Source organism: Oncorhynchus keta, chromosome 28 (genome assembly GCF_023373465.1).
Source record: "Oncorhynchus keta strain PuntledgeMale-10-30-2019 chromosome 28, Oket_V2, whole genome shotgun sequence".
In the NCBI taxonomy this organism is placed as follows: domain Eukaryota; kingdom Metazoa; phylum Chordata; class Actinopteri; order Salmoniformes; family Salmonidae; genus Oncorhynchus; species Oncorhynchus keta.
The window spans coordinates 16,783,032-16,803,927 of NC_068448.1; the positions used below are offsets into that span (position 1 = coordinate 16,783,032).

Here is a 20,896-nt window from a genome sequence, read left to right on the forward strand (position 1 = left end):
GACAAGAAGCCTTTGTTGGCAATGGCTGTGCAACCAAGTACGAGCTGGGTGACAATTTTGTCAATACCATTTGTCTTTATTTTCTAAATTAAAATTGTTTAAAAAAAGTTTGCAAAAATGAAATGGGTTCTGCAATGTTGAAAATCCAATAAGTTGTGAAGACCAATCTTTTTTTCAATTTAAACTTATTTAGGAAGAAATAGGGAATAAGTTAAGAAAAGTGCAAGGGTGCCAATATATTTGGCCCCAACTGTATGATTCAATTTTTGATATAAAAAATATAACCAGAGACACCTTTATAGGTTATATAAAAAGGTCTTCTCTTATTCTGACCAGATGAAGAGATTGTTTTCAATACGAGTCATTGTTTATTTTTTTGATTGCAGAGTACCACAGTGCTTAGATTTACAGATAGATGGACACAATATGAACACAACGTATAAAGATAAAAGTGGAACAAATAAGGATGTAATTATATAAAGAAAATACACCACTTTCTTCACCAAAAGATGTACCATAGACATGATGGCTGGCCAGTGGTAGAATGATGCTGAAAATAGACAAGACAAACCAAAAGTATCTTTAAAAATTAATAAATTACCAACAGGATATATACACAAATATTAGCAATGAGGATATTTATGTACAATTTCCCAATGACCGTGGATATTCAAAATGCCAATTCAGCTTCCCGAGCCACTGGAAAGCTCAGTCCTCATATCTTCAGAATCATCTCTCCATCATTCAATGAAAACAAAACCACATTAATTACCGCCAAAATGACCAGCAGCTGCACTGATAACACTTTTCAAAGAATATATTGTGAAAGGTCTTATAGTTACTCCTTTACTGAAAATAACTGAAAACCATTGCAGAACATTGACTGGGTTTTAATCTGAATGTTTGAACAACCAAAGACTTAAAATGCATTCCTTATATATTGGATGGAAAATGGATGGTATTATTAGGTATGCAGTACACAAGTGTTTGAGCATGATTCACAAATAAGTCGATTATCATTGAAATATATAATTACAGGAAAATGCTTATTGAACTTCGTAGATATAAAAAGTTAATCAAGAGTAATAAAAATACACTTTAAACAATAGAAGAGAGTAGAAAATAGTTGTTTTGATCATTGGCACAAAAACATTGCAGCAGGATTCATGGTCCCAGTCCTGAGAGGAGACTGTTCATCAGTAGCCGTTTGTCTTCTTCTAGAAAAGTTGTAAATATAGAATGCAAATAAACAAACAAATCATTCCCATCTCCTCTTCTTTAGGAGTGCCTGAAGAGGTGTTCCATGTCTAGAAAGTCTCTGCGAAGTCGAAGTGCCGCCCACCTCGGCCAACTTCTCAAACTGTCAGTAGTACCATAAATGCTTAGTCAAGAATGGCTACAATGTAGAGGAGAAATATTCACCTGAAATGCCTGTGACCTGATAATAATGTCAAATATTCCAGTTATTCAGGTTTGATAACTAAATTAAATCAAAAACGCAACATACAGTAAGTGATATCCTGAAAAAAGTACCCCTAAGAGTTACTTCTCAAGCAGACTGTGGGTATAGATTGGAAGACAGTGCCCAGCATACCACAAAAAGAAAACATCCTCAAACATCCTCATTATAGAAAGGAACCAATTGGAATATGAGAAGTCAGTCGATTATTTAGCCCTCCAAAGGTGTAGCTATAAAGAGATGCATTGAAGTGGTGCATACAGTAGGTGGCTACTCGTGTCAAATGTCTGATGATGCGTTTGGAGTTACCGCACAACGTCAATAGGAGCATACAGTAACTGACAGGCATGAACACAACTCAAAATTAACCAGTAGATTCCTACTGTCCTGTTCAAATCAGAAGGATATCAATAAGATAACTAAATCATGATATCATCACAATGAATAATGCTAATGGTAGTAATGAGTGTGTGTGTGGCCATTGGTAGTTCAGTTCCAGGTGCACAACAGAGGTCAGAGCTTCAGAGGTTAGTGTGGTTGTATCCAGAGCACTGTTCCTCTCTTCCACCCTGAGCCCTGCTACAGCACTACAGGTTCTCTCCAGGCTGGTACTGGGGCTCAGTGGAGGTGAAGTAGTCTTCCAGGAAGCCCTGCAGGTACTCAAAGGTGGGCCGCTCCTCGGCGTCCTTCCTCCAGCAGGTCAACATGAGGTCGTGGAGGGACTCAGGGCACTCAGCTGGACAGGGCATCCTGTAACCACGCTCCACCTGGTCCAACACCTCCCGATTCACCATGCCTGGGCGAGGGAGTTGGAGACAGAGAGAGAGGGTGGAGGGAGAGAGAACACAAACATCAATATACAGGGACCACTCGCAGGCACAGAATGATTACCCCAAAGATACTCAGTCAACCTTCATGGTTTCAAAGGATAACAGTGTCATCACATAGGAAGTCTTGCTTGCCAGCACTGTGCGTCTTTGGCAAGAAGTCAAGGAATGTGCTTTGAGAGGGATAAGCAATTCAATTAAATATGGGATCTGTTAAATAAGTGACATTATAGAAGAGTCATGGTAGCTACCTGGATATGGTACTCTGCCTTTAGTGGCCAGCTCGGTCAGCAAGACCCCGAACGACCAGACGTCAGACTTGATAGTGAAGCGGCCGTACAGCGCAGCTTCAGGGGCTGTCCACTTGATGGGGAACTTTGCTCCTGCAACAAGAAAGAGAGACACACATTAAACTAGAGACATCTCAGTAATATCTGAGGACAGCATTCCAATTTGTCTGGAAACTGAAAGATTAAAAGTGAGGTGAGAGAGACAATAGAAAGAGAGTTGGTAATCCACGCCCTCTAGTGGTCTTACCCTGCCTGGCGGTGTACTCGTTGTCTTCTATGAGGCGGGCCAGGCCGAAATCAGCCACTTTACACACCATGTTGTCTCCCACTAGGATGTTGGCAGCCCTGAGGTCTCTGTGGACGTAGTTCATCCTCTCTACGTACGCCATCCCTGAGGCAATCTGAAGAGGAGACAGGTTTAGCTTTGATTGACAGTGTGTCTGTGTGTGTGAGAGAGAAGGGGTACATAATTTGACTAGACAGTATTTTCCATATCTAAACTCTCTTACCTGTGAGGCCATGTCTACCAGCTGAGGAAGGCGGAGCATCTTGCCCATGTCTCCCTTCAGGAAGTCCAATAAGCTCCCTTGTCCCATGTACTCAGTAACAATATAGATGGGTTCTTCAGACACCACAGCATAGAGCTGGACAAGCTTCTCATGTCTCAGCTTCTTCATGACCTGAGCCTCCTGGAGGAAGGCCTCGGGGGACATGGTACCGGTCTTCAGGGTCTTGATTGCTACCCGCGTCGTACCATTCCACGTGCCTTCACAGACAAAGGTTACACAGTTATGTCGTTGTAGTTCCAATTGTCATCAGATCATGTTTTTTTAAATAATGCCAACTGCAAAGGAAAATGTTTTGATGCAATGATAAATGCACTCTATAGACATGAGGTCCTCAACATGGCAATACCCCCTGCTTTGTCAGATCAGTTTTGGGAGTCGGCTGAATATCAGGAGAATCACGCTGATTCCTACAGTAGCTGATTAAATCCCAAAGACAGTAGTGATAGTGGAGAGAGACTGTCTTACCCATCCAGACCTCTCCGAAGCATCCCTGTCCCAGTTTGAGGTCGAGGCGGAGGGAGTCCCTGGGGATCTCCCAGGCATCGCGTGCTAGGCCCTGGGTCTGAGGCTTCAGTACAGGACACACCTCGGTCAGACAGTGGCACAGTCCGTCTGCATGCTCTGAGAGGAAGGGAAGGAAACATGGTGAGCTTCAATATCATCTTCTGGTAGTGTTACTGTTAGTTGTTCTTCACACATGTACAGCAGTAGAGTTTCCATTTTCTATTTTAATTTAGAAAGAATGACTCACTGTGGTAGTGTGCGACAAGCTGCTGTAGGTTGTTAAACTGAGTGCGTGAGGTGATGTAGAACCCTCCACTGTCCAGCTTCCTGATCTTGTAATGTTTCACGTTCAGCCCTTTAGTGTTGTCATAGTCCAAGACTGACAGACAGTAGGCACCTGGGGAGGGGTACATAAGAGAGGAAATCAGTAAAGAAAGCAAGATAACCTTGGAGTGGAAATATTGCTTCCTCCTTTATTTTTCATTCCATTAGCTGATGCCTTAGGCGACTTCTAGTCTTCCTGAGTTCCAAAGGAAGAGTAGTTTGAATGGGTCCTTTTGTGTTGATAAGTTCCTTTCCCTTGTGACAAGTCCCACAAAAACTAAGCAGTAGCCAGTCTCTCACCAGAGGGCAGCACCAGCCCAGTGAGCCAGCCTGATGATTGAACTCAAAGCCTGGGAATTCTCCCCTCCTTCCCTCTCTGTTTGAACTAGGCGGTAGGGCTTGTGGTTATCGAACAGAGCCATCATGATTCCTTATTCTACATGTTATCACGAGGCATGTTTGTTCTACATAACATATTTCTATCTGAACACTTGTTCCCCTCCGTTTTTCCCTGCTGAACACGCCCCTGGGTCTACAATGACCTACTTTTGTCCCACTCAGTCACCGAGGCCTCCCCACTGCTCCCACTCAGCTACCAGCAGGGTATCCCCCCCTTTCCCTTTTTACCCTCCCTCTCTACGTTGAGCTTGGCCACGCACGCACACAGACCATGGAGAGTGTGTAATATTACCATGGCAGTGCAGTATCAGAGGCATCACATCTAACCTTTCCCCAGTTGCCCTAATGCTTCACTGTCTAAAACAGCATTCATCTAACAAACAGCACAGCAAGGCACAAGAACTAGAACAGTGAGGAACAATGTCTTATCAGACAGTGCACTGTTTTTTCATTTGTCAATTTTAAATTAAGATGTGCTTCCCCAATCTCTATTCTGATCTTACAAATCCGTTTTTTATTGATAAAAAAAGCTGCAAACAGCTACTTCAAAAGAACATGTTTACACAGCTACACCGCTTCATCCCAAGAAAAAGGACAATGCCAATGGGCCGGCATTCTAGTGTGGTCTTAATTGTCAGTAGAGACGCTTTGTGATGTGTTTCCACTGGAGATGCTAGCCTTAGACACTCACCTTTGGTGGTCTCGCTCTCTCTCACCAAGAACGTTCCTTTCCTGTTCTCCAGACCCAACAAGAGCCGCTCCGAATCGCGACGTGTGATCTTCCCAAAATACCACCTAGGGAAGAGAGGGGAGAGAGCACGAGACACGGGGACCAGGTTGAGAGGGGAAAAGGTGTGTCTTTGTGAGAGAGAGGGAGAGAGAACCGCCCGTGCTGGTTTCTGAAAATAAGTGACTTGTAAACTCCTTCTGTGCATGCCCCAATCAAATAAATATTGCATTCTGATTACTGCCCCTTACCTGGAAGCCATAGGCAATCTGAGATGACTGGTAGGATAAAGGTAAGAAATGGAATCATTACACAGTTTGTTTGTGTTATTGTAATGTGTGTCTATGCACGTCAGCTTGTACAGTATGTACGCCTTCAAGGTGCATTCAATTTTCAATTAAATACATAGAGAGAGAAGAAAAGGCCGGAAGGATAAATAGATAAGAGAGAGAGAGGGAGGGATTTACTCTTCTGCCTGGATGGAGTCGGAGGGAGCCACATAATTGCTGGGGATGTAACCGCTTTCTCCCGTAGTCAGAGATCGAGCCAGCCACCAGTCCCCTTCTCTGTGGAGACAAGGATAACAGAATATCACTGACGTTCTACTTTACACAGAGGGATTCTACTTCGCTTGGAGTGATTCTAAAGAAAAAACGAACACACATTCCTCATGAGTAGACTCAACAACAAGGAGGAGATTATTTACAATATCCATAGATTACAGGGCGGTTTCCAGGACTGGTCCTAGGAAATCAGCCCTACAACTACTAGGAATACTAATGGAATGGATCCACAAGGGATTCAAACACCAAAGTGCACTGCGACACAATTAACCAAATGCAGTGAAGTTATCATCATGTGAACCAGCTACTATGATGCGTTAGTGACATGAACACACTGAGACACAAACACACACAGTACATTCACAACGGGACACACACACACAGTACATTTACATGAAGGACACACAAAGACAACAGAAGAATCACTAACCTGCTGTTCAACTTTCTCCTAAATACAATTATGAAGGTATGCGATGGAGAAATAGTTTGGGGAGATAGAGAGGAGATGCGAAAGGGGTGGGTTGGGTTTAAAAAAAGAGACAGAAAGCGTGTTAGCAAAGTCGATTTGTAGAGATACAGTGAACAGAACAGAAGAATCATTACAACAGTAGTTATCCACCACACCCTCATCCCAACACTACAACGGAAGATATAGGCCTAGCTCACCATTAAACCAGAAGTTGGTCTAAAGCTTTCACATCAAAGCAGGGTTTTCATTGATTTTATAGACAGAAGAGATTAAAAGCAGCGATATTTAAAAAACAGAGAACAGAAGAGGTGATTTGAAGCACAAAAATGTGGTGTAGACCTAATATCAATTTCAAGAAAGCCTAATGATCCATATCAAGTGTAGAAATCATAACATTTTACATTGACATATTAGTAATTTAGCAGACGCTCTTGTCCAGAGTGACTTTAAGGAGCAATTAGCGTTAAGTGCCTTGCTCAAGGGCACGTCAACCAATTTCGAACCACCGACCTTTCAGTTACTGGCTCTTAACCGCTAGGCTACCTGCCGCCCCTAAGCTACCGAAAACTAAGACAATGGGTTTGGGTCATAAATAAGAAATAATAATGAAACATTATCTATGTTTTTATCATCTCGGAGGGGTTCACTAGTTTTATGTGTTTGACCTGGGTAACACTGTAGGTCCTGTGTGGCTCAGTTGCTAGAGCATGTTGCTTGCAACGCCAAGGTTGCTTGATTCCCACGGGGGACCAGTTCGAAAAATAATTACAATGCACGCGCTCACTACTGTAAGTCGCTATAGATATGAGCGTCTGCTAAATGACAAATAATATAAAAATGTAAACACTAAGAGTAAAGATGCATCAGCTTCAGTGGTGAATATTATTATTATTATAATAACAACAACAAACTATCATTACATTGTCCTCAGCTCAGGCCTTCTAGGTCAACACTTGTTATAGCTGCAGTATTGGGGGCTCACTAGAATAATAGTCCACTGCACTTCTATTCATCAGAGACGCATCACAGACTGACTCCCTGTTATTGGGTTACATTATCAGAATGAATGAACAGTCATTTTCATAATTTGAACAAGTACATTTTAGTTATTAAGCAGAAACTCTTATCAAGCAATCAGTGCATTCAACTAAGGTAAAACAAAAAAAAGGGGCTAGTTGCAACAAAATACATATCAGCCTCCAAGTAGAAGCACCAGTGAGACATACAGCTGTGCTTTTGTGAATGAGAAAAAAGTACATCTACAACAAAACTCTGTCAGCTCACACAAAACAGATCCTTATGAAGGGAGTCTGTTCCTATGGTTACGGGCTGTACAGAGGGGGGACTGACACGCGGTTTGGGGGCAGAACAGCCAGCCAGCGCAGTGAGAGAGCAGTCATGCAGAGTACAGTGTGTGTATACAATGGGTGGATCGAATCCTGAATGTTGATTGGTTAAAAGGGCATTCCAGCCGGTGTCTATTCCACAAGTTACCACCTGCTAAATCTATGAAGTTAAAATTACGTTAAAATGCCTATTTACTCTGTTCCATCTGACTGCGCAATCCACAGTCTCATCAGCCCAGCCAGGCAATTTATAAACTTGATCTCCACTATAAAAAGCATCTAGACATCATCTCACATTTCTTTTATACTAAATCAAATCAAAGCTTATTTGTCACGTGCACCTTACAGTAAAATGCTTACTTACAGGCTCTAACCAATAGTGCAAAAAAGGTATTAGGTGAACAATAGGTAGGTAAAGAAATAAAACAACAGTAAAAAGACAGGCTATATACAGTAGCGAGGCTATAAAAGTAGCGAGGCTACATACAGACACCGGTTAGTCAGGCTGATTGAGGTAGTATGTACATGTAGATCTGGTTAAAGTGACTATGCATATATGATGAGCAGAGAATAGCAGTAGCGTAAAAGAGGGGTTGGCGGGTGGTGGGACACAATGCAGATAGCCCGGTTAGCCAATGTGCGGGAGCACTGGTTGGTCGGCCCAATTGAGGTAGTATGTACAAGAATGTATAGTTAAAGTGACGATGCATATATGATTAACAGAGAGTAGCAGCAGCGTAAAAAGAGGGGGCACACAATGCAAATAGTCCGGGCAGCCATTTGATTACCTGTTTGGGATTCTTATGGCTTGGGGGTAAAAACTGTTGAGAAGCCTTTTTGTCCTAGACTTGGCACTCCGGTAACATTTAGTTTTCAACAGAGGAGACTTGTATAAACCTTGCTGTCCGTCTCTACAACATTTGCAACATTGTTTCAATATTCAAATTTGATCTCCAGCTGTCGCATAGTAATGAACGTGATGAGATAGACATGCAGGCAGCGTTTTGAAGTGCAGTAAGTTTGCAGTCTTTCCAGCTTCAGTTTGCTGTATTGTTGGCTAGCTCCTCTCAACAACAATGTCCTGACAAGAGAGCACATTTTCTATGCCAGGTGAAATCACACCTCATTAGCTCATTGTTATGGATGTCTCCAAATAAATGTCACTAGAAAACAGCTTAAACAAATGCAAATGCAACTACTGTTGTTATTCTGGCTGCACTGTTCGACGTGACTGTAAGTTAGCCGTAGTTGGCTAACTAGCAAGCAATGGATAAGAATGTTGTCAGCCATTATGGCAATAGAACATTTAGAACAAACAACTGGGTCGCGTCCAGATACAGAACAAAAAGACTTAATGTATCTGTCAACCGAATGGATGGAAGGAAGAATAACCAGCCGGCTGGGGTAGCAACCCTAGATGTGTCGGGACTATATCTTGTGGAAAGATGAAATAGTATGAATAAATTATAACTTTTAATGAAAATATGTCAATCATTATTTGAATATGTTGGTAAACTGTTGTATAAAAGTGATAATGCCCTTGAAGCTAGTGTTTAGAGTATATATTGGCACGGTTCCAATATATCCTCCAAACACCAGCTTAACTCTATTTCTTAAACTGCATTGTTGGTTAAGGGCTTGTATGTAAGCATCTTACGGAAAGGGCTACACCTGTTGTATTCAGCGCATGTAAAAAATACAGTTTGATATGCGTCTATCCATGTAGGTGTGACATTATCCTCATCCCAGTGTGTGTGTGTTGTCTCACGTGTTGTTTACTATCTGTAGCCGCTCGCCCTTCCTGAAAGACAGATCAGAGGCAGTGCGAGACTCGTAGTCATACAGCGCCACGAACGTCGTCACTCCTCCTGTGGGGGAGAGAGCAGACAGACACTTATCTCAAGAGAGAGGGTCATGAAATATTAAGTGATATAGCAATACCATGTTTAAAAATACACCATATGTACAATTCAGATATCCCCGAGTAAACTGTGTTTCAAATTGTACTAAATAAGATTTGCATATACTAGTCAGAAGCATCAAATATATGGCATCCAATGGAGCTTGAGACGTTTTATATAATAATCATTCCTTTAATGACATTAATAATGTATTTCTATGTTAATAATGTATTTCTATGCCATACAAGGTTATTAGTGGGGTATCTGGGCCCTAGTGTCTTACCTGCAAGTGTCCCTCTGTTAGGAGACGTGACGCTACTGGTGGACTCTGCACCCCCAAACAGGGCCAGCTCCGGGGTATTGGTCAGGGGCTGAGTGGGCTGGCGTGTCCCGTCCACTGCAGGGTTCCGATTGGATGTGAGGGTGTGCTGGGCAGGGCTGAAGTTGAGGCTACCAGCCCCTCCTCCCGAGCTGACGTCTTTGGGCTTGCTTTTGGTTCCCCCCATGGCCTAGACCTATAAGACCAACAGACAGACGAATGAGCTTCAGCAATTCAATAAAAAAATATATACTAAAAGTGTCTATTGAAAAATGAAACAGAGTTCGCTAGGCTTAGAATAGCTACAGTATTTTTTGCAAACTACCCTCTCACACTAGGCCTCCCCTCCTAGGCAGCTTAGCCGAGGGCATGGCCAAGAGAGGAAACTGAAGTACATGTGAAGTCATACAGTTGCTATGTTCTAACCAGAGCAATACAGTATCATGTGCAGTAATAATACATGCTAAACCTAAGCTTCCCTAAGGATGGGCTTGTAGCTGCCACTCCTTAGCTACCACATAGGAATCCATGGCTGAGACCCTGCCCCACTCCCATCCTCCACCCTCCTCTGTCCCACTCCCATCCTCCACCCTCCTGTCCCACTCCCATCATCCACCTTCCTGTCCCACTCCCATCCTCCACCTTCCTGTCCCACCCCCATCCTCCTTATACCTGTCCCACTCCCATCCTCCACCCTCCTGTCCCACCCCATCCTCCAATCCACCTGTCCCACCCCAATCCTCCATTTACCTGTCCCACCCCCATCCTCATGTCCCATCCTCCATATACCTGTCCCACCCCATCCTCCACCCTCCTGTCCTACTCCCATCCTCCACCCTCCTGTCCCACCCCATCCTCCTCATACCTGTCCCACCCCATCCTCCTTATACCTGTCCCACCCCATCCTCCAAACTACCTGTCCCACCCCAATCCTCCATTTACCTGTCCCACCCCCATCCTCCACACACATGTCCCATCCTCCAACCACCTGTCCCCTTCCCATCCTCCATATACCTGTCCCCTTCCCATCCTCCATATACCTGTCCTGTCCCACCCCCATATACCTGTCCCACACCCATATCCCTGTCCCACACCACCCACCTGTCCCACACCACCCACCTGTCCCACACTATCTACCTGTCCCACACCATCCACCCCCACCATCCACAGCAAACAGAGATGTTTCTTCCCCCCCAAGAGATATGATTGAAAATGAAATGCATGACATGGTGTTACAGATATGACAATGGTCAAGAGCATGCTAGGTGAGCAAAAACTCAGCTACTAAAGTACAGTGCCTTCAGGAAGTATTCAGACCCCTTGACTTTTTCCACATTTTGTTAGGTTACAGCCTTATTCTAAAATTGATAAAATCGTTCCCGCCCACACAGCATGATGCTGCTACCACCATGGTTCACTGTAGGGATGGTGCCAGGTTTCCTCCAGACATGAGGCTTGGCATTTGGGTCAAATAGTTGAGAATTGGTTTCATCAGACCAGAGAATGGTCAGAGTCTGTAGGTGCCTTTTGACAAACCCCAGATCTGTGCCTCGACACAATCCCATCTCTGAGCTCTATGGACAATTCCTTCGACCTCATTGCTTGGCTTTTGCTCTGACATGTAATGTCAACTGTGGGACCTTATATAGACGTGTGTGCGCCTTTCCAAATGATGTCCAATCAATTGAATTTACCACAGGTGGACTCCAAGTTGTAGAAACATCTCAAGGATGATCAATAAAAGCAGGATGCACCTGAGATGAATTTCGAGTCTCATAGCAAAGGGTCTGAATAAGCTATCGGTTTTTTTCTTGTCATTATGGGGCATTTCTTTTCATTATGTAGATTTGAGGATTTTTATTTAATACATTTTAGAATAAGGCTGTAACCTAACAAAACGTGGAAAAAGTCAAGGGGTCTGAATACTTTCCCAAGGCACTGTATATATGGACATGGCTGTGTAGGCCATCATGGCTGTCATCATAGCATTGTGCCACTGTGTGGCCTTCAGTATTCAGTGGCAGAGCACACATTGTTCTCTGCCATCGTGGTTTTGCAATGGCACTACAACACTAGTCGATGGTACAGGGTGCAGTCCTCGATAGCTTATTAATGAGTCAGGATCAATAGACTCCCTCCCAGTCAGATCAAAGGGCTGGTTGTACAGTACGATACCCAACCTAACCCCTTATTCACACCCTCCTACCACCCAGTGAATAGTGTGACCTGGTGCTGTGTCATCGCTCGAGCTTATTTGCTCCAGAGGAATGATGTGATCATGTTGCCCGAGGTGACTAAGTCCATCTGGCCATGCGGCTACATATGGGCTCATAAACATAAAAGGCAAGAGTTCAATTGAGCATAAATATTTACATGTTGCTGAATCAGTGTGCATATGTACAGTAGCAGCTGTACACAAAACAGTTCTCTTGAGATAAAGATGTTCTCAATGAGAATAACCTGGATTAATAAAGTAGATGTTCTCAATGACAAGAGTATACCAATGACAACTGAGGAGTGTTTACACTATTTAACACACAATTAAAGGGATACATCAGGATTTCGGAAAAATACCCATTCAGATGAACTCGTAGATACCATATTTATGTCTCTGTATCAAGTATGAAGGAAGTTAGCATTAGCTTGAGAAGCTGCCTCTAACTAGCGTTAGTGCAATGACTGGAAGTCCCTGGGTATCTGCTTGCAACTTCCTTCAAACTCCACGCAGAGACATAAAAATGTTATCCACTAATTCATCTAACTCTGGGGAAGTAGATAGTCATTGCCAAAATACAGAAGTTTCCCAAAGTAAGGTGCTAAGATCACTTGAAGACTCTAGCTCTCTACTCCTCCTCAGCATCCTGCCTGTATTCTTAGAGACTCCAGTTATAAACACATGAAGCATTTCAGTCTTCTCTAATCACAGTTTAGTGCACAAAATCATTACACCAGGATCATTTAGGGACCCAACCCTACTACTGTCATGGATGGATATAGGCCTAGCAGTAGGGTTTTGCTACAGATAGATACTAATTTGGAGAGGAGAGGCAGGGCCAGCGATGTTTTTTTCAAAGTCCTAGCAGTAGTCACCTAAACTAGAAAGTGTCATGTTGACTAGTAATAAGGTAATTACTGGTAGCGTTTTTTTGTGTTGCTTTTGCTTGTCAGCTATTTCTTTGACCTAGAACAGACATCTCTATGGTTATGGTAGCAGTAGGTGGGCTAATGAGCCCTGTTACCAGGGCCTTTATTTAACTAGGCAAGTCAGTTAAGAACAAATTCATTTACAATGACGGCCTAGGAACGGTGGGTTAACTGCCTTGTTCAGGGGCCGAACGACAGATTTTTACCTTGTCAGCTTGGGGATTCGATCTTGCAACCTGGCCCAAAGCTCTAACCACTAGGCTACCTGCCACTCCTAGTGATATTCATTACTAGTACTATTCATACTAATGAGACTACAGCGTCATGAGTCATGGAATGTGAAATGAAGGTTATTGGTCAGCCAAATGACCTCGGGGGTCACCGTAATAACCTTTTTTTTTTTTACAGCAGAAACGGACTTAACCGCATGAATGCCCAGCCCCCCGGTCTTCAGCCAGCTGTTCGTGCCACACAGTTTTTATTTTTAGACGGCCTTCATCTGTAACCGCCGGTTACACGGTTATTGTGCCAGCCCTACTACAGCTACTTTCAATTTTGTGGATCTAACTATGGAGTCAGTCAGTTAGTGTGGTACTGGTCTCATTCAACAGACCGACATATGTCTTACTGGAAGCCTGCTAAGCTAAAGCAAGAAAGCAAGGCTGAGACAGAGACAGCAAGGCTGAGACAGAGACAGCAAGGCTGAGACAGAGACAGCAAGGCTGAGACAAAGACAGCAAGGCTGAGACAGTAGTGTCTAGATCTTTTAGATACTGTGTACTAAGGAAATCATACCAGTTGAATAGTTATGTAATGAGTGATGTACTACAGTTCTTTTTAGATGTACCAAGTCTGGAACCAACAGGACCACGAACAGCTTCTACCTCCAAGCTATTAGACTGCTAAATAGTTAGTTCAATAATTAACCAATAGTTACATTGAATATCTCCATTTATCCTTTTTGCACTAACTCTCACATTTACATTTGACATTTTAGTCATTTAACAGATGCTCTTATCCAGAACAACTTACAGTAGTGATTACATTTTCATTTTTTTTTTCTGTACTTTTGACTCATCACATATGCTGCTGTTACTGTTTATTATCTATCCCATCACTTTATTCACACCTACAGTTGAAGTCGGAAGTTTACATACAACTTAGCCAAATACATTTAAACTGAGTTTTTCACAATTCCTGACATTTAATTCTAGTAAAAATTGTCTTAGGTCAGTTAGGATCACCACTTTATTTTAAGAATGTGAAATGTCAGAATAATAGTAGAGAGAATGATTTATTTCAGCTTTTATTTATTTCATCACATTCCCAGTGGATCAGAAGTTTACATACACTAATTAGTATTTGGTAGCATTGCCTTTAAATGTTTTAACTTGGGTCAAACGTTTCGGGTAGCCTTCCACAAGCTTCCCACAATATGTTGGGTGAATTTTGGCCCATTCCTTCTGACGGAGCTGGTGTAACTGAGTCAGGTTTGTAGACCTCCTTGCTCGCACGCGCTTTTTCAGTTCTGACCACAAATTTTCTATAGGTTTAAGCTCAGGGCTTTGTGATGGACTTTGTTGTCCATAAGTCATTTTGCTACAACCTTGGAAGTATGCTTGGGGTCATTGTCCATTTGGAAGACTGATTTGCGACCAAGCTTTAACTTCCTGACTGATGTCTTGAGATGTTGCTTCAATATATGCAAATAATTTTCCTGCCTTATGATGCCATCTTATTTGTGAAGTGCACCAGTCCCTCCTGCAGCAAGCACCCCCACAACATGATGCTGCCACCCCTGTGCTTCACGGTTGGGATGGTGTTCTTCGGCTTGCAAGCCTCCAGCTTTTCCTCCAAACATAACGATGGTCATTATGGCCAAACAGTTGTATTTTTGTTTCATCAGACCAGACAACATTTCTCAAAAATCTTTTGTCCCCATGTGCAGTTGCAAACCGTAGTTTGGCTTTTTTATGGCGGTTTTGGAGCATTCTTCTTTGCTGAGCAGCCTTTCATGTTATGTCGATATGGACTCGTTTTACTGTGGATATAGATACTTTTGCAATTGTTTCCTCCAGCATCTTCACAAGGTCCTTCGCGGTTGTTCTGGGATTGATTTGCACTTTTCGCACCAAAGTACGTTCATCTCGAGGAGACAGAATGAGTCTCCTTCCTGAGCGGTATGATGGCTGTGTGGTCCCATGGTGTTTATACTTGTGGTACTATTGTTTGTACAGATGAATGTGGTACCTTCAGGCGTTTGGAGATTTCTCCAGACTTGTGGAGGTCTACAATTTTTTTCTCTGAGGTCTTGGCTGATTTCTTTTGATTTTCATGATGATGTCAAGCAAAGAGGCACTGAGTTTGATGGTAGGCCTTGAAATACATCCACAGGTACACATCCAATTGACTCAAATGATGTCAATTAGCCTATCAGAAGCTTCAAAAGCCATGACATCATTTTCTGGAGTTTTCCAAGCTGTTTAAAGGCACAGTCAACTTGGTGAATGTAAACTTCTGACCCACTGGAATTGTGAAACAGTGAATTAAAAGTGAAATAATCTGTCTGTAAACAATTGTTGGAAAAATTACTTGTGTCATGCACAACAAGGCTGAGACAACAAGGCTGAGACAACAAGGCTGAGACAACAAGGCTAGGCTAACGCTTCGAACACACCAATAGCATCAATGCGCAAAATAGTACGAAGCATCATCATATGTACGCAACAAAAGTTCAACATTCACTTTCTGCTACCATTTCGGTCAAGCAGTCTACACATACATTTTGACACATACGTTTGATAAATCCAACGTAATCACCATACAGAACGCACTGCCTCTGCAATGCAATGCTGCAAGGCATATGCAGCGTTTCAATGGAAATTAATGTAATTCTGGAGTACCAAAATGCAATGATGCTGTTGGTGTGATCGAAGCGTAAGACAGCAAGGCTGAGACAGCAAGGCTGAGACAGCCAGGCTGAGACAGCAAGGCTGAGACAGCAAGGCTGAGACAGCAAGGCTGAGACAGCAAGGCTGAGACAGCAAGGCTGAGACAGCAAGGCTGAGACAGCAAGGCTGAGACAGCAAGGCTGAGACAGCAAGGCTGAGACAGCAAGGCTGAGACAGCAAGGCTGAGACAGCAAGGCTCAGAGAGTTGCAATGTACTGAAGACATGATGGAAAATGAGACAGCAAGGCTGAGACCCATCTCTCAATTTGCTGAGACATCCAGGCTGTTGGAGGACAGCAACCTGGCAGACAGCAGGGATGAGATGGAGCCCCGGCTGAGACAGCAAGGCTCTTGCTGCTTATCAAACAGGCTGAGGAGATTCCTATGGATGATGACAGCAAGGCTGAGACACAAACACCCACACAGACACTTTTCATGAGGGAGAAAAGCTGAGACCAGCAAGGCTGAGACAGCAGCCGGCTGGACGGCTAGGCTGAGAGGGAGGGGGCAGGCTGAGAGAGGGGTCAAGAGGATAGAGACAGTCCCCCAAGGCTGTACAACAGGATAGTTCTGTAAACAGCTGACAGTCTGGTCAGGTTAGAGAGCACACTCAGGCAGACACAAAGAGGACGGGTGGCACAGCAAGCTGGTCTTTGTGTCTTTATGTGTCTCATCCACTAGAATGGTTGCACGGTTAATGACACATTTCCTGGAAAATCTCATCCATCAAATAAACCCTCCATATTTCACCCATCTGGCACTTTTATGGTGGAGTTCATCCATGCTTCACGTCTGTTGGAGGACACACACCTGGCAGGCAGCCAGGAGATTGGAGATGGAGGCCCCGGAGTTTGGAGACGGAGGCCCCCAGCCTCTTGCTGCTTATCAAACAGCTGAGGAGATTCCTATGGATCAGATGTACCTCCGTCTTTCTCACACACAAACACCCACACAGACACTTTTCATGAGGGAGAAAAGCTGAACCAGCGGGGCTTTATTTCTCAATACTAAAATCAGCTTAAGACTATACCAATATGAATAGCTGCTTAAAATACCATGTGATAAAAAAATGTTCTCCCTAATTTCCCGTAATATAAAACAGAATTTCATCCCATTAATATCTAGCCAGTGGTGTTCTATCACAATGTCCAAAACAAAACTCCAACAAAGCTTGTTTGTCAGATCTGACAAATCAGGATAGTTCAACTGTAAAGTAGCTGACAGTCTGGTCAGGTTAGAGAGCACACTCAGGCAGACACAAAGAGGACGGGTGGCACAGCAAGCTGGTCTTTGTGTCTTTTATGTGTCTCATCCACTAGAATGGTTGCACGGTTAATGACACATTTCCTCTCCCATCTCACTCCATCAAATAAACCCTCCATATTTCACACAACTGGCACTTTTATGGTGGAGTTGTTATTTGAACGATATGTCGCAGGTATTTATTCAGCATTACAAACTGGGTGGTTTGCGTCCTGATTGTCTGACAGCTGTGGTATATCACTGTATGGTTTGAATCACAGGTGCATATCAGACCGTATACCACTGTATGGTATGAAAAACATATTTTTCAGGCTGTTCTAATTAAGTTGGTAACCAGTTTATAATAGCTGCACTGACACCTCAAACTGTATTGTGGTATATGACAAATATACTGTATGGTTTTCAGGCTGCAATCAGGCTGCACTGTATCCAGGCACTAGCGTTTGAATCAGGCTGCATTGTACTGCATAAGAATCAGGCTGCAATAGCGCTGGGTCGGCCCTATTGGTTTGAATCACCTCCTCGTGGCTAATTGCTTTGAATCAGGCACTGTGCTGCTTGGAATATTTTGAATCAGGCTGCACTGTGCTTTCGGCCCTACTGTATGGTTTGAATCAGGCTGCACTATACCTATCGAATGTATGGTTTGAATCAGGCTGCATGTGGGTAAAACTAGGCTCTCGGCCCTACTGTATGGTTTGAATCAGGCTGCACTGTTAGCTGGGTCTCTCGGCCCTACTGTATGGTTTGAATCAGGCTGCACTGTGCTATAAACTGTATGGTTTGAATCAGGCTGCACTGTGCTGGGTCGGCCCTACTGTATGGTTTGAAAGGCTTCTCCCCTATTTTGGTTTGAATAAAACTGCAATTTCATCCCATTAATATCTAGCCAGTGGTGTTCTATCACAATACTCCAAAACAAAACTCCAACAAAGCTTGTTTGTCAGATCTGACCAAATCTACCCATGTCTCAGACAGCTGAGTAAAGTCTAAGTCTTGGCTCTGGGGCATTCCACCCATCCTCGATTACACTACTGGTCAAACAAACAAGTCTATTGTCAGCTCACACTCACAGCAAACCCTGCAATCAAACACAATATGCCTGATTCACATCATATACATCCTACCCGAACCACACTGTGCTGGGTCGGCCCTACTGTATGGTTAGAATCAGGCTGCACTGCGCTGGGTCGGCCCTACTGTATGGTTAGAATCAGGCTGCACTGCGCTGGGTCGGCCCTACTGTATGGTTAGAATCAGGCTGCACTGCGCTGGGTCGGCCCTACTGTATGGTTAGAATCAGGCTGCACTGCGCTGGGTCGGCCCTACTGTATGGTTAGAATCAGGCTGCACTGCGCTGGGTCGGCCCTACTGTATGGTTTGAATCAGGCTGCACTGTGCTATCTCGGCCCTACTGTATGGTTTGAATCAGGCTGCACTGTGCTATCTCGGCCCTACTGTATGGTTTGAATCAGGCTGCACTGTGCTGGGTCGGCCCTACTGTATGGTTTGAATCAGGCTGCACTGCGCTGGGTCGGCCCTACTGTATGGTTTGAATCAGGCTGCACTGTGCTGGGTCGGCCCTACTGTATGGTTTGAATCAGGCTGCACTGTGCTGGCTCGGCCCTACTGTATGGTTTGAATCAGGCTGCACTGTGCTTGCTCGGCCCTACTGTATGGTTTGAATCAGGCTGCGCTGTGCTCTCGGCCCTACTGGCCCTACTGGTTTGAATCAAAATCTTCTCTTCACTCCGCCTCTCCATGGATTGAAAGCCACCGGGCTATATGGAAATGGATAATTAAAGTCATGAATCGACCACCATGTTGAATCAGGCTCCTGTCTGGGTCGGCTCAGTTGGTAGAGCATGGCGCTTGTAACGCCAGGGTAGTGGGTTCGATCCCCGGGACCACCCATACGTAGAATGTATGCACACATGACTGTAAGTCGCTTTGGATAAAAGCGTCTGCTAAATGGCATATATTATTATTATTATATTATGTTTAGGCGGGAAAAGGGGAAAAAAAGAGAGAGCGAGAGAGAGATAGCGAGACATACACAGAGCGAGAGATGGCGAGAGAGACAGAGCGAGAGGCAGAAACACACAGAGAGAGTGTGCGCGTGCGTGTGAGAGACACAGCGAGAGAGAGAGGCAGCGAGACAGACAGAGAGAAACAACAAAGGGCGAGAGAGGGAGAACTATACCACCCAGATTCTGCCTTTCTGTGTGATAAACCAGTGAGGTCTAGTCTGTGCCTCATTGGGTCTAATAAGCCTGAGGTAACTAAGCACTCAGCACCTGCTCCACCCACTACAAGGCAGAAATAAACCCAGCAAAATCCCTCTGGCAACAAGGCATGGGGGGGTGATGGATTTGCTTAATTATGCACAAGAAACCAGCAACGGATACAAAATCCTTCAAGTCTCATGGGCTTTGGCTGAACGGGGGAATCATCTTTTAATTTAGCTGCCAGGTTGTCTTTTGTATATTCCATTTTTTTCCCCACTCTCATTTTTATGTTTCTTCTGAAAGGATAACAAAGTTAATCTCTGAATAAGAAAGTGAAACAGACAATTAAAAATGCTATTGTGTCAATCATCTATTTAAGACGGTGCATTAAATCACTTCTTTGTCTGAACATTTCCTATTAATTCAATAACATTTCCCTGATGAATTCAGTTAATGTTTCTGTAAAATAAACCTGAATCCCCTTTTTGATCATCAAGCAGTCTTAATTTACTCATGAATAGTGGTTCTGTGTAACACCAGGGTTGTGGGTTTGATTCTCGCTGGGGCCACCCAAATGAATTTGTATGCACATTTGTAAGTCGCTTTGGAGAAAATAGCATATGACATATTCTTATATTATGAAAGTAATAACAACATAAAGACTTGATTCTATTTGTTCAGGCTAAGATTGAACCCCTATAACCAACTAAAATGATGATAGGCTGTTGACAGTAAGTGAGAATGTCTAAGCCAATATTTACATAGTATTGCACTCTCATTCCAGTGAAAGGAGAATCACCTGTGGGAAAATAGAGACAGAACTTCAAAGAGAGCCCCCCACAAAAAAAAAAAAAAGAGCTGTCATTGTGGCCCTGCTGTGACAGTCAGTCTGACATCAGTGGTGAGGTTTGACATTAAAGCCCCATCCTATCCACTAGCCTTCCTACCGTAGTAGAGTCCTCCCATCACACCTGTGACAGAACAACAGGTTGGCGAGATAGCCATCACATTGATGTTGCATTTGCATGAGTCAGGCATCAAACATTGTTTTAATATGCTGTATGCATCGGAGCCCTGGACAGCTCTGCAGTCTGTACTAAGGCTTTTAGGATCAGGCCAGGAAACACAAACATGTACTCTAGATGTGCTTCTTCCTTCTCTTAGCGTGCAACTTATAGTACATCTAACCACACAGGTTCTAGACAACAAATCAACATACAGAATGACTCTGTCCTGTTACATAACATGTGACCTGCATCCCAGGCTACTACCATAGTTATCAGCTGCAGACAAGTCTGAGCCACAGGTATACTCAACAGGCATGCTAAAGAATCAAATTCAGAGAAAGACATAAAAAACTGAGGTTAGGAGGGTTAGGTTTCATGTCATTGATCAATGTTCTTATTTAGGCGGAAGGTACACATCAACTTCTAGAGAAGAGTTGAGGGGGAGCAGGTGAACAAAGACTAGGCCGCATTAAACCTGAGGGGTGAACTATGACACGAGATAGCAAGCTAACTTCGATGAACTAACTCCTCTGAGTTCAACTCAACTCGGGATAACAGTTGACACGAAAGTGGCTAGCTTTATAGAATCCTAAGTAAATCTAGCTA

The 20,896-nt window shown here is 43.6% G+C and overlaps 1 protein-coding gene across 4 annotated transcripts in view; it reads right to left on the reverse strand.

The window, feature by feature from the left end:
- Positions 1-345: 345 nt before the first annotated feature.
- Positions 346-20,896, reverse strand: part of LOC118360730 (proto-oncogene tyrosine-protein kinase Src) — a 38,891-nt gene continuing 18,340 nt past the window's right edge. The window contains exons 2-13 of one of the 4 annotated variants that reach the window (XM_035740074.2): positions 9,662-9,893; positions 9,246-9,345; positions 6,093-6,110; positions 5,567-5,665; positions 5,351-5,377; positions 5,064-5,167; positions 3,897-4,046; positions 3,611-3,766; positions 3,086-3,342; positions 2,824-2,977; positions 2,538-2,669; positions 346-2,255 (exon numbers count right to left, since the gene is read on the reverse strand). In XM_035740074.2, coding sequence (XP_035595967.1) covers positions 2,047-2,255; positions 2,538-2,669; positions 2,824-2,977; positions 3,086-3,342; positions 3,611-3,766; positions 3,897-4,046; positions 5,064-5,167; positions 5,351-5,377; positions 5,567-5,665; positions 6,093-6,110; positions 9,246-9,345; positions 9,662-9,884 — 1,629 coding nt within the window. In that variant the 5' untranslated portion in view covers positions 9,885-9,893 and the 3' untranslated portion in view covers positions 346-2,046. The remainder of the gene's footprint in view (positions 2,256-2,537; positions 2,670-2,823; positions 2,978-3,085; positions 3,343-3,610; positions 3,767-3,896; positions 4,047-5,063; positions 5,168-5,350; positions 5,378-5,566; positions 5,666-6,092; positions 6,111-9,245; positions 9,346-9,661; positions 9,894-20,896) is intronic. The other 3 variants (XM_035740075.2, XM_035740076.2, XM_035740077.2) reach the window with 3 other exon arrangements.